At 43.1% G+C, this 14,496-nt stretch overlaps 1 protein-coding gene across 1 annotated transcript; it reads right to left on the bottom strand.

The window, feature by feature from the left end:
* Nucleotides 1-459: 459 nt before the first annotated feature.
* LOC147426406 (BURP domain-containing protein BNM2A-like) lies at nt 460-2,056 on the bottom strand. Its single transcript, XM_086498206.1, has 3 exons — nt 2,043-2,056; nt 1,710-1,752; nt 460-1,461 (listed from the first exon to the last, which is right to left on the bottom strand). Exons 1-3 carry the CDS (start codon nt 2,054-2,056, stop codon nt 460-462), a joined length of 1,059 nt encoding a protein of 352 aa, XP_086354332.1.
* Nucleotides 2,057-14,496: the final 12,440 nt, after the last annotated feature.

Here is a 14,496-nt window from a genome sequence, read left to right as displayed (position 1 = left end):
AAAGATCCTTTTAAAATCCTACCAATGCTTATACCTTGGGCTATGCATAGATTTGTTGACCTGTGAGACTGCAAACTGATTGTTTGATCTTGTATTGCATACATAAATAAGGCATCTAATAGCAGTCTGGCAAAGAGTGACGTAAGAAAATTTATCTTCAACATCATGAAGGCTTAACTTCAAACATGTTTCCATTGAAGTAGCAATAGGTTTACACTCAAGTCCAAACTTAAGTAGTAATGCCTCTATGAGTCTTCCTTTTGACACAAAGCAATACCTCCATCACATTGCTTGAATTGTATGCCCAAATAATGATGCAAAAACCCCAAGTGTTTCATCTTGAAAGTAGAATTCCATTCAACCTTGAATTTAACAATGTGCATCTCATTTGAACCCTTCACAATAAGACAAAATTGTAAATGAGCAAACATAATATTTATTACTATAGCTATGGAAAAATTAGCTTCTTGAGAATATTGTTGTCAATTGGCTAGATAAGGTAATCAATGGAGAGGGCAAGCTGGATTCAGGGACCCAAACAATGTTATCACCATGGTTCCAATGGCATATAAGCTCATCAAGTTCAACATCAATATGCAAAAGGGCCTTGATTTCTACAAGAGAGGCCTCAAGTTGGGGATGACACGAGGCTATGGCAAAGATTATATCATTGTTTGTGGTTGTTTGTAAGGTCACATCGAAAACCTTGGTGCCTTTTATGTGGTGGCAATAGAATACTTGAAAAGGAAACATTGCATTATGGCAAGCCACTGCTACCCTTTGACCCTTGTTTGTCATTTCATGGAGGCCCACCACTTTGACTAGTTGTTGAGGTGGTAAGACTGAGCTTGCAAGGATTTCCACATTTGTTGAGTCCATCAATGAGGTGGCAAAATCAAACATGTCCTCAAATGTTGCCATGCAAGCTTTTGTCTCCCCTTCCATTGGGAAGGCCCTACATATTTGCAAGGTTTCATGCATCGCCTTAGCCAAAGGGTCAACTTCAAAGCCAAAGGGGAGTAGCATTTGGGGCAGTAGAAACCTAGATGAGTTGAAGAGGAGAGGTTCAAGTATAGGAGGTAAAAATGCACGTGTCGGTATGTGAGGCTCCTTTGCAGGTAGCTTCATGACATTACCCATAGATAACTCACTCTCTTTGAAGAAAATTCCTGTGTTAAGCAAGTTTTCTTTTTTGAGTTTGCTTAGTCTATAAGAACTGAGCCTATGCAATACCACAGAGGGTGTTTCTATATTCTCATCACATATTAAACCTCCCTCTTCACAAAATAAGGAAACATGCTCTAAAGTTTGGCCATGGCTAAGTTCCTCTTGCCATTTTATGGAAGTCGAGAGGTTCATTGGTGTTAAAGAAGAGGAAAGATTGTATGGTAGAACGAATGTTGATTGAGTAGCATGCGCGGTTAGAATGATACATGTCTCCAATGTCAACGCTAATATAACCTGTGTTCACCACATGATCCACTCTATTAGAGTAAAGAAATTAATCAAAGAAGCATATACAATAGGAGTGGACAAAGAGAGATGTTGTACATTGAGTTCTTAAATCAATCTCTCAATCTCTCTCTCTCTCTCTCTCTCTCTCTCTCTCTCTCTCTCTCTCTCTCTTCCTCTCTTCCACCACCACCCATTCTTACACTCACATTCACAACTTATATCAAGTGCATAGAGGTGGCCATTGACTTGCTTACCTTATTTGATTTCTTGTGCATGAATTGCTTCACATAGACTTGACTGCAAAAGTAATCCTAAATCCTTAAATGCATAAGACATCTTATGCATTTCATGTCCACTTTCAAGCATATGAGATGGGTGTATGTGCTCAATTTGAATGCTCAATGACATACTGAACTCACATAGGAGAAAGAAATCTCATATTGATAGAAGTATTATGTGAATATGGGGTGGACACCAAGAATTAAAGGGTTGTTCTTGAATGCATGCATGTGTTTTGCAATTTGTAAGCCGACAACACAATGCAAAAATGCTTATTAACAAAGGAAATGTAATTAATATGGTCTTACCAGCGTTGCGCCATTAAAGGCTGTGCAGCGGTTGATTCTTATGGACTTGGAAGAAGCCATAGTATTGGGCGCTGTTTCTATCAAATTAATGACGACAAAGAAGGCTATCGTCAGCGGTAGAAGAGATAATCTTGATGATGCGAAGGCTGAATGAGCGTTTGATATAGGAAGGCTAATTAAGGCAAGATTAACCAACTAATTAAGATGCTAATCAAGGAATTGCATGAGTATTGTGTGTACAGCTCTAAAGGCGCAACGACATCGCTAACTCTTTGTAATTTTATGGTAGAAGCGAGTACGAGGCACTCATCGACATCTTTTGGTTGCCTGGTTATTGTTGCTGCTGCAGTCGTGGACCAGTCTTGATTTTTGTAGCCAAAGCCTCTACTTTCGACTTGCACATGCACCCCATGCACGAGCGTACGACTTTGAAAGAGCCCTCCCCCCTCCCCCCAAACACACACCACAAAAAAGAAAAAAGAAAAAAAAAAGACTTAAAAAAAACTCCAAACGCATAAAAACGGAATTGGTCAAAAGCTCACATAAATTTTTTAAGATTTGGTGGTCCTAGAGAGGGCGCTAGAGATGCTTTACGGTTTGCAAGGAGGGAGCAAGGGCTCGCTCCTCTTCTGTGGCCTACAAGATCCGTGCGAGTGGAGGCTCTTTGGCGGTCTACGGCATTGGCGGTAGTTGGGCGCCTCATGCTGGGCTTGTAGTGTCGAGGAGAAAGGGATTTTGCATGAGGAGTTGGGTTTTCCTCGGAGAAAGGGTCCTGCTACCTTGCCTTCATTTCTCTATAGGCTTCAAGCCCCCCCCCCCCCCCTTTTATTTTTGCTTCCAGAGAGAGGATGCCCTCTTGCCCCTCCTCTCAAGGGATGTTTGGCATCCGGTGTTGGTCGGTGATTCGCCTGTGTCGGACGACAGGAAATGGGTGAGTGGCAATCGACTGTCTCTTGGTGGCAATGCCTGATAATGTGGTGTCTTGACAGTGTGATGGTGCTTGGATCACATGGTGCAATTCTCCATGTTGGTGTTTGTTCAGGGCTCTTCCTTTTTGTGGTGGCCTGCACGGGTCGGTGATGGAGACGTTGTGAGCCGGATGAAAACACACATAGCGCCTCTATAACGACCCAACACACACTCTTGGGAAGATACACACACACACACACACACACACACACACACACACACTATGGGGCACCACTCGGCTTAGACAACACACCTGGCCGAGACAGGGAACACACCTCTGGAGTGAGAGGAGAGAGACTATCCACTTGCCCACTCCACACAGACACACTCACACACACACACACACCCAAAAAAGTCAGCTCAAAAGAGAATAATTTCTGATGTTTAGATACAATTGAGCTTGGGCCAACACCAATGGGGCAAATAGCTCACACAATATGGGTAAAATAAGCCAGATACAATCACAAACTAGAGCAGAAACTTCGCTCATAGGAGAAACTTACACAGAAAAACAGCAGGAAAAGAGTGAGCAATTTGGCAAAATGGACAGCACCATCACGTCCGGAACGGCCCAAAACCCCAGTCTACAATGTCAAAATGCTCAAATCCGACCTCGAATGAGCAGTTTATGGCCAAAATAAGCTCCAAAATGAGTAAAAACACACCCGCGGCTGTTCCTCCTCTCTTCTCCACGTTTTTTCTGGTCTTCTCTCAGTTTTTTCAGTTCCCACACTTAGATTTATTAGTTGGGCACCCTTGGCCTTTTAGATGACCTCAAACGGACCTCGAATAGGCCAAATACTGACCTCGCAGTGCATAGTTGTCACCTTTTTGCATCATCCGCACACCTGGCACTCAGCTTTTTCCAATAATGCATCCCGCCACCACGTGAAGTGGCCCCAAAGTATGGTCCTCATGATGACCTTTCTGCATAATTATCACAAGAAAACATCCACGTTGTGTCCGTACTCATCCGCGTGCAAGTATTGACCCGGTTACGCCTCCTGACGCCACTAGATGCCATCTGACGCACCTGCTTACCTCATGTCGTCGGCCTGCGGATAGCTTCCTCGAGAAGTTTTACGCGCTACCAACTCCTCATTATTGTAGAAAAAACACACTGGTACTGGTAATAGTGAAAATCGATGCACTATGTACACCCTGTCCTACCTGTACACATGTGGGCCCCACGTAACCACTTGGCTATGGAAAATGGGCAATCCTTTATTCAATGCACCATGCATGTGTATATACATATGCGCAATCCCTTGCTCCAAAAAACTCCTGACATAATTTGCCCATCCCCTAGCCTGCTAGATCATTCATGATCAGCAGCAGCAAAAAGAGATATGAGACTCGCCGCATCACAGGTCTCCTCATCCCTCACCAACACTCCTTGATCCACATACAACTCATCCTGCTCGACCATCATCAACCTGGCATGATACAATTTAAGACGCAATCCATTTACCCTTGACTTATGTAGAAACCCATCCAGGTTAGCCAACTGATATGTACCATTCGGGAAACACTCCACTACCTTGAAAGGGCCTTCCCACTTAATTTGAAACTTCTTTTGGAAGGTGTTATCTAGCTTACTATTGTAGCGCAAAACCAAGTCATGTTTCTTGATACCCTTACTTTTGACCTTTTCATTTATCTTTGCCAAAGCCTTATCCTGCATCTGCCCATAATGCTCCAATGCGCTCATCCTATCCAACTGGACCTCTTGTAACTGCAAGAGACTCTCTTTGAATGCATCACTAGGCGGCCCAAGCAACTTCTCTAACATCTTGACCGCAGGCAACTCTACCTCCATAGGCAATAGTGCTTCCTTTCCATACACCAAATGAAATGGAGTAAACCCTGTACCTGTCTTCACCGAAGTACGGTAAGCCCATAATGCACTAGGCAATTCCAAATCCCAATTCTTTCCTTGGTGCTCTGTCACTTTAGAAAGAATTTGTACCAACTCACCATTGAATCTTTCATTTAAGCCATTACACTGCGGGTAATAAGGAGTGGTATGCTGGTGCCTAATCTTCATCTTTGTGCATAAGAAGTCTAGCAGTTTAGCTCTAAATCCTGGCCCCTTATCTGAAAGTAGCTCTAATGGCACCCCAAACTTGCAACATATTTCATCATACACAAATTTTTCCACATCCTTTGTAGTGATCTGTTTTACTGCTATAGCCTCTGCCCATCTAGAGAGATAGTCCACTACCGTCAAGATATAGCTTTTGCCCCTGCTTGTGATAGGTAACGGGCCTATTGCATCAATCCCCCACTTTTCAAACACATCAAACGCCATAATGGTTTTTCGTAGCTCTGGCTTCAACACTCTCTTCCCAAATGCTTGACACCTATTGCAAGACCTACACCAATGGTGAACATCCTTGTGCAAACTAGTCCATACATACCCCTCTTGCAAAATCTTATGCAAGGTGATCTTTAGAGCAAAATGGCCACCACATGCGCCTTCATGATTCTCTTCCAACACTCTGTAAAGCTCCTCCCGCCAAGGTACACGTCTCAACACGAGATCAGCCCCTTTCATGTATAATACATCACCAATCAATTTGTACCTGTATGCTCTACGCACAAAGCCATACTTCTTAGACTTCTGAATCTCCTTTGGAATGATTCCTGTTAGCAAAAACTCCTCTTCTTGATCCAAACTTTCGCGGCCATGATAAAGAGGTAAAGTGTTCCTCAACACAAATAGCTCCCCAATCATGCCTTGAGCTGCTTCATGTGCCTCTCCATTTAGAGCACGTTCAATGTGTCTGATGATCCATGCTTTGAACTTTTTTAACAGGCCTTTAATTCTGAAGCACATTTCCTTCAATGAGGTGTTCTTGCTCTTCCACACACCCAGCACTTGCTTCATCACTAACAAGGCATCACCTTTTACGCTCAACCTTCGAACCCCATGCTTCAAACAAATGTGTAATCCGGCTTCCAGAGTAGCATATTCAGCCTCATTGTTACTATGAGCATCCAATTTGAACCCTCTCTTGCATACTAGCTTCCCCTCTGGATCATAAAGTGCTATACCCCCTGAAGCTACATCATGGCTCTTTCTGTATGAGCCATCAAAGAACAACACATGTGCATTGCTGATCTGTGGCACTTCTTCAACTACCTTTCTCACCACCTCTTCTTTAACAATAAGGGGATTCTCCTTGTAGGTCAACAAATCAGCTAGGGTAGCCCTTGTACTATCTTCCACTAGAAAAGAGAACTCAAACTCTTGCAGCTCAATTACCCATTTCTTCACCACATTTGACATGTTAGTACCATTAATTAACTGTGGCAAAAAAGCATAACTCGTCAAGAAAACAAAAGGCCGTGGTAGCAAGTAATGACGAAATCGTCGACAAGCAAATATTACATTGGCCATCACTAGCTCTACTCCCGAGAACTTTCTTTCCGCTACCAACTTCACTCGGCTTGCACAATACACTAGCCTCATATAATGGCTGCCCTTCCCCTTTTGCAATAGCATGGCTCCAATGGCATCATCCCCTACTGAGGGATTTACATAAAAAACTTTCTCCCAATCAGGAGCCTGCATGGCTGACAAACCCCCTAACACCTCTTTCACCTCTTGAAACACTTCTTCACACTTGTCATCCCATTGCAATGGATCATGCTTTGCCACTTGTTGTAATGGATAAAGAATCTGAGAAGACAATGGAATAAACCTTGCCATGTACTTCACTTTGTGTATAAAGGTTGCCAATTGCTTCGTACTCGTAGGTGATGGAAGAAGAACAATAGACTTAACCTTGTCTGGATCAGCCTCAATGCCATTTTCTGACACCATGTGGCCCAATAACTTCACCCTTGGCTATGCTAGATGACATTTCTTTGGATTTAGTTGTCCTCCACATTCATCATATCAAGCCAATACCATCTGCAGCTTCTCATGGTGTTCAGCCCTACTGCTATAAACACAGAAGTCATCCATAAAAGCTTTAGCACAACTACCAATGAATGGTTCCAACACCCAATTTGCTCTCTCTTGATAGAAGGAAGGTCCATTTGACAACCCAAATGGCAATACTGTGTAGCAATAGCAGCCCCATGGCGTAATAAAAGTTGTCTTTGTGCGGTCTTTAAGAGCAATCTTCAATTGAAAATAGCCTGAAAAACCATCACACACATTGTACCTCTCATAACCTGCCACTGAATCCAAGATCTGATCAATGAATGGAAGGGGATATGGGTTCTTCTTAGTGGCTGCGTTTAAGGGTTTAAAATCTACACAAATTCTCCACTTCCCATCCTTCTTTGGACTGACTACAACTGGACTCACCCATTCTGTGGTCTCCACAGGGACGATGAACCCTGCCTTCAATAACTTGTCCACCTCTTCTCGCAAGGCTTCCATTTGCTCTTGACCCATCCTTCTTAGCCTTTGCCGCACTGGCTTAGCACCTTCTTTCAGCTCTATATGCATCTCTTCTCCCTTGAACCCTCTGATCTCTTCATATGAAGTAATGAACAAATCAGGAAAACTAGCCAGCATGTGCAAATATATATCCTTCTCCATAGCTGAGAGGTCTCCACTGATCATTTGTGTCATCAATTCCTGCTTCTTTGACAACTCAACCTTGGTTTGCATCAGCCCTTCAATCACTTCATAAGGCCCTTCACTTTCATCTTCAACCTCATTCGCAAATGCAACTAAACCAAACTCCTGTATTTCTTTGTCCATCAAAAGAAATGCAACATTAGCATCCTCATCACTGCTGGTAGTGCTATCACTGTCCTCATCTGTCACCATGGAAGAGTCTTCATCACTAGACTCATCCTCATCTTCATAAAGCTCCTCTAATCGTTTCCTTGTGTCCATATTATAAAGCTTCTTGGTACCTGTCTTTCCATAGAGGCTAATCGTACCATGTCGCCAATCTTAAACAGCTCCCACTGCACGTAACCATGGTCTGCCTAGTAGAATAGGATATGCTCCCAACCCTGCTGGCATCACATGAAAATCAACCACTACCTTTGCATCATATGCCTCCACTTCTAAGCTCTTTACAACACCCAAGCATTTTACTTTTTGATGGTTTGCCAATCTGATCTGAAACCCTGACACCCCAGCCACTGTGAGACCCATCTTCTCAACGCATGAGTGTGTTATGACGCATATTTGGGCTCCGCCATCCACATAACCTTGTCCCAAATTTTACCTTTTATGCCACACATCTACTATTGGACAAATGTCTGGTAGCTCATCCATTGCCAACACCTTTACTGAACCTCTCTCTGGCTCTTTCTCCATTGGGTTAACCATCCTCTTCCACTATCACTTTAGCTTAGGCACCATCTCTATAAGCTGCCCAAAAGTAACATCTGCCTTCCTGCTCGTCAGATCCTCCTTCAAGTCATAGCTTAATTGCCCATCCCCTAGTGGAAAATCTGAAACATGAAACTTTCGACGAGCTCTCCTTTTCCTCTTGGCCTTGACATCCTCACCTTCATGGCTCTTTCCTTTCTTCTTACTAGGACTTGGGGCACTTCTTCCTTCCTTTTCCTCTGTGGTCCTCTTCCCAATAGGCATCACTAATGTATCCTCTAGCTTTGATGCCTTCTCCAAGGTGACTACACTTAGCACTTTTGTCTTTCCTTTTTCCTCCTGGGTCAGTCCACTAGTTCCTTCGTCTCCCTTAATTTCGATGCCATAATCATTTGACCTAGTTAACACCTGTCTTGGCAATGGATACATGTCTCCCCCCATCCTTGGTGGCTTATCACATTGCGGACTGATGTGACCCAACTCTCCACAATTGTAACAGGTGGGCGTCTGCCTCCAAAACCTACCATTGCTTTGTCCAACACCATTCCTAGGTCTTTCTTCACCTCCTGGCTGATTTGCATACCTCCCTCGACCTCGATTATTTCCCACTTGACCTAGCATGTTTAGGCTGAGATTCTTCATCAGATCTACCATTTGCCTCATGTCTTGCCTTAGCCCATCATCTTGCACTGCTGTAGTGACCACTGCTGGCATAACCTGAGTAGTAACAGGAACCACTGGTTCGTGATGAACCCCTGACATGCGACCTTGTAAAGATTCTATAGCCTGAAATTCAGACCTCATTGGCAAAGACTCCACCCCTAACTGGCTCATTTTCCTCAACTTCCACTCTTTGTTCCTTGCTACCTCTAGTGCATCTTCATATGTCCTAGGCTTCTTTAGCTCCACTCTCCAACGTATATTCTCCCAAAGACCATCCAAGAACCTGTCCTTCTTCATCATGTCATGCGGGGGTACCTGTGGTGCTAAGGCCTTGCACATTCGCTCCCATGCCAATGAAAACTTACGTATGTACGCATCTACTAGCTCACCTCCCTTCTGAACCAAACCTTGTACTTCTTGCCACACTTTGTCAGGATCTTCTATCTTCACAAACTCCACTTCCAATCCATGTCTTAGATTGTCCCAACTCAATCTTACAGGTGGATCCGCTGCACGCAACTCCTCTTCAAATGCCTTGGACCAAACTCGTGCATCACTCTTCAAACAAATTTGGAGAAGGTGTAACATTTGCGTAGGGTCATGAATCTGGTTGCTAATGCAGGCAACCTCCATCTTTTTCAAAAATTCTTCCACATCTTCATCACTTCTTACATGAAACTCCGGATAAGAGAAAGCCATGGCTACCCAAGTTTCAACGCTTTGAGAACCCCTTTGAACACACGTGCAAGAAACCAAAACTTTTGACTACCCAATCCCTAGAAACTTCAATGGAGATCAACTTTAGATAAGGACAAACACATGCACATCAAATGAGTTTTCATAGTTGATCATCGGAATTACAACAGGCAAAGGACATTCCAAGATCTCTCGTAATCTTCTTGGCCCAAACATAAAGACTATGCGCTGCTGGAAAAAAGTCTTCCTAGACACATGAACATTTATCTGGATTCTTTGAGTTAAATGAAATGGAGTGAATTGAGGGCCATTTTGATCATCCATTAAAGCCAACCATGAAGCTCCCAAGAAGGCACACCTGACTTAACCTCTGATTTTGCCAAAATTTCAGCAGCATAACAGCATAAATGGCTCAAAAGACCAAAAAACCAGCCATCATAACTTGAAAAAATTTTGGCAGAGTTTCCCCAGAAATAGAGCAGTAGGAACCCAAAATATAGACTGTATATGTATGCATAAACTGTCAACAATAGAACCCGAGCATCAAGTAGGACTCACTAGTACATAGCCTATGGCGAGGTCACAAAAAGGGTGCTCCAGCTACCTGTATCACCGAAAGGATCTCTACATTTGAGAATCCCCCAGCTCAATAAAAACCTCACGCTATCGACCCTCACACGAAGGCTAATGCAAATCGCGTATAGTCAAGTCTCAGAAATGACTATCTTCCAGACCAAGTCTCAGAAATGGCTGGGACTGCCAAATACAACCAAGTATGGCTCCACAAATGCATACAATGGCAGTTTCCACAAGTAACGTACAATCCAGCAGACAATGCGCTCAAACAGGCGCCAAGTGATGCATACCCACAACAACTACAAGTGACATCACTGCTAGTATATCACTGTACTCCAGCTACATGTACCTGTGTCAATCACCTGTACCTGTACCTGTCCCTGTCCCTGTAACCTGTAATCTGCAACCTGCAACCTGTAATCCCAAAGCTCGAAGCTCGAAGCAGAAGGTACTCGAAGAAGATCCTCCGTGGGGGCACCAAAAGAATGTGAGCGGGATGAAAACACACACAACGCCTCTATAACGACCCAACACACACTCTTGGGAAGATACACACACACACTATGGGGCACCACTCGGCTTAGACAACACACCTGGCAGAGACAGGGAACACACCTCTGGAGTGAGAGGAGAGAGACTATCCACTTGCCCACTCCACACACACACACACACACACACCCAAAAACCTCAGCTCAAAAGAGGATAATTTCTGATGTTTAGATACAATTGAGCTTGGGCCAACACCAATGGGGCAAATAGCTCACACAATATGGGTAAAATAAGCCAGATACAATCACAAACTAGAGCAGAAACTTCGCTCATAGGAGAAACTTACACAGAAAAAAAGCAGGAAAAGAGTGAGCAATTTGGAAAAATGGACAGCACCATCGCGTTCGGAACGGCCCAAAACCCCAGTCTACAATGTCAAAGTGCTCAAATCCGACCTCGGATGAGCAGTTTACGGCCAAAATAAGCTCCAAAATGAGCAAAAACACACCTGCGGCTGTTCCTCCTCTCTTCTCCACGTTTTTTCTTGTCTTCTCTCAGTTTTTTTAGTTCCCACACTTAGATTTATTAGTTGGGCACCCTTGGCCTTTTAGATGATCTCAAACGGACCCCGAATAGGCCAAAAACTGACTTCGCAGTGCATAGTTGTCACCTTTTTGCATCATCCGCACACCTGGCACTCAGCTTTTTCCAATAATGCATCCCGCCACCACGTGAAGTGGCCCCAAAGTATGGTCCTCATGATGACCTTTCTGCATAATTATCACAAGAAAACATCCACGTTGTGTCCGTACTCATCCACGTGCAAGTATTGACCCAGTTCGGCCTCCTGACGCCACTAGATGCCATCTGACGCACCTGCTTACCTCATGTCGTCGGCCCGCGGATAGCTTCCTCGAGAATTTTTACGCGCTACCAACTCCTCATTATTGTAGAAAAAACACACTGGTACTGGTAATAGTGAAAATCGATGCACTATGTACACCCTGTCCTACCTGTACACATGTGGGCCCCACGTAACCACTTGGCTATGGAAAATGGGAAATCCTTTATTCGATGCACCATGCATGTGTATATACATATGCACAATCGCTTGCTCCAAAAAACTCCTGACAACGTCATGGCTGCGCCGCCCTTGTTACGATCTTATGCTCTAACTGTGGTGACTCTCCTTGGAGGTGTTCTAGTTTATGGCAGGAGCTGGATTTTCGGTGGTAGCCAAGGTGAATTACCTTGGTCCCTCTTTGTCCTCTGGTTCTCAGTTACATGTGCATGTTTTTCTTAAGGTTGGTATTGTGTAGGTTACTCCTGGTTCAATGGTTCATTTTGGTTTGGGTTTGCCTTCCATGTTCGGGTAGCTTTGAGTTTGGTTTTTGTTAGGCCTCTGTGTAAAAGACCGGGAACTGGTTGTCGTCTGGTTGTGCTCTCGGGGAGGTCACCTAAGAAAAAAGTAACCTATCACGTGAGTTCAACAGAAGGGTATTTAAAGTTCTTGAAACTTACAGAAATCTATATACAGAAGGATACTATTTTTTTGAATTTAAAAAAAAAACTTACAAAAAACTATATATAGAAGGATACTATTTTTTCGAATTAAAAAAAAAACTTACAGATTTAAAAGAAAAGGGTACATTATATTCATAAAAAATTTCACAGATAAGGGGTTTTACAAACATGTCTTGAACACACATGATATGGTAGTTTTACACATAGTGAACCCCCCAAGGTTGTGCTACTATGATGCCATGGCTCTTTTGGAGCATGGCTACTAATGTATTTCTTTATGTTTAATGTATCTATACTACTCACTATTGTGAGTATGCAAAATAAAAATTAAAAAATCGATGGTCCTAAGAGAAGCTTATATCTTCCTAGGGTTTCTCTTGGAGCTCCCCTTGTTCGCTCCCCGCAGCTTTTGAGGCCACGGAGTGGGGAGGCTCACAAGAGGTATTTGCGGCAGGGTAGGGTCCACGATGCGGAGTTGGACGTTGTTGTGGAGCTAAGACAGATACGGTCTTCTCTGGGGTGATGGGCCGGACGGTCTTCCTCCTTGCCGCGACTCGTTCCTTAGCCGAGGCCCTTTCTTTTTGGCATGCGGGAGGGGCTGTTGCTCCCACCTCCCCTTGGAGGGAAAATGGTAGCCAGTACCTTCAGCTTCAGCTCGCGTGGGCCTGCTTGTCGAGTGGCAAGCGACTACTCGCTCGTGGCAACGTGGACTATTTAGAGCAGAAGCTTGGCTCCCCTTTTAAATCCTGAGACCTCATCAACACTTGGTGGCGAAGGTGGATCTGATTCTCCGTGGCTTGCCCTATTTCGGGTGGTTCTTTTGGTTTGGATCTTCTTTTTGGCATGTCCTTTTGTCTCCCTCAGATGGAGACCCATCTCTTGGTGGTAGCTCAAGTCACACCATGGCATCCAATCATTTCCATGAGCTTCTCTAGCACTATTTAAAGGTGCTATCATAAAGACTTCTCAACTAGTTGAGTAAGCAAGTTTACTTAGTGGCTTGGTGCATGCTTTGATTAAGTGTGTACTTAGTCTCTAATTTCTATTAAGCATAAGTGATTAATGTCTCTTTGCTCTACCCACCTTAGCCTTCAAGTGATATTAGAGCCGAAAGATCATTAAAACCTATTAGCTAGGTGCGTAGCACTAGAGTTATTTTTTACTCTCCAATCTCTAGCATAATCTAAAAGTGTGATTGAATTGCCTAACTCATTGAGTTGGTGATTAGGCTTGATATACGCAGAAGAATAGGTTGCATTTGGTGTGTGTGAATTCATCTAGGTCAATAATTTCCGCATTCCATGCACTAATTGGTGATTTTGAGTGCGTCCATATTCAATTATCCTTGGAAGTAATTAAGGTGGAATGTTTGAAGTAGGTTATGATTTTTGCTTCTCTATTGTGTGACTTCTCCTTAGATTGTACCTCTAAATACATCTCCCTTTTGATAACCATTATACTGAACTACTCATGTCTTGTCTTGTCTGTGGAAGCTCCAAGGATCAATGGCCTTGAAGAATTGAGCACCACATGATTTATTTAAGTTGGGATTTCTACACAAGCTAAGGGTTCTAACTCTTACACAAGGGTACATTCCCATAGTGAGCTATTTTCAAAGGCAAATTAAAAAACGTAGTAAAGTTTGAACAATATTCAAAACCCAAAGTTCCAAATCTTCAAAAGCTTCAAGATTATGATCAACAAATTATGGAAGGCCATCTCTCTCTCTCTCTCTCTCTCTCTCTCTCTCTCTCTCTTGCTCGTGGGATAGTTTTTGTACGATGTTAAAATTCTTTTCTTCTTCTTCTCTCGAGAGAAGGGGGGGGGGGGGGGGGGGGGGTTCACTATATAAAAATTGTGTATATTACGTGCGTTCAAGGACTATTTATTAAACTCTTTATTTGTTAATATTTGACGAATCAAAATGCAACCTTTTTCTTTTCAATTAGTAAATTTTCTTCTCAATTTAATTTATAGTCCCTTTCTGTATGTGAAAATGTGAGAGAAAATATAATTTAATAGCCCCTTTTGATGCACTCACGTGATAGTTACATAATTCAAATAACCCTCCTAAGAGAGCTCTCTCTCTCTCTCTCTCTCTCTCTCTCTAGATTTTAAAATTTGCATCCACAAGCACAACACTAAATTTGTATCTATTTATGTTTTCTTTATGGATATGATTTCATTATTGTGCTTTTGTGAAGAGGTTTTACACTTATCAAAAGAGAA

Source organism: Adiantum capillus-veneris, chromosome 24 (assembly GCF_014529385.1).
Source record: "Adiantum capillus-veneris isolate H3 chromosome 24, ASM1452938v2, whole genome shotgun sequence".
Lineage (NCBI taxonomy): Eukaryota > Viridiplantae > Streptophyta > Polypodiopsida > Polypodiales > Pteridaceae > Adiantum > Adiantum capillus-veneris.
The sequence above is the reverse complement of the archived record's forward strand: the minus strand, read 5'-3'. Positions and strand labels throughout refer to the sequence as shown.

Bases quoted from the DNA above. Each gene is read 5' to 3' on its own strand.
- LOC147426406 (XM_086498206.1), bottom strand. The intron at 1,462-1,709 runs GTAAGCAAGTCA...TGGTGAACACAG, and splicing joins TGCACAAGAAATCAAATAAG to GTTATATTAGCGTTGACATT.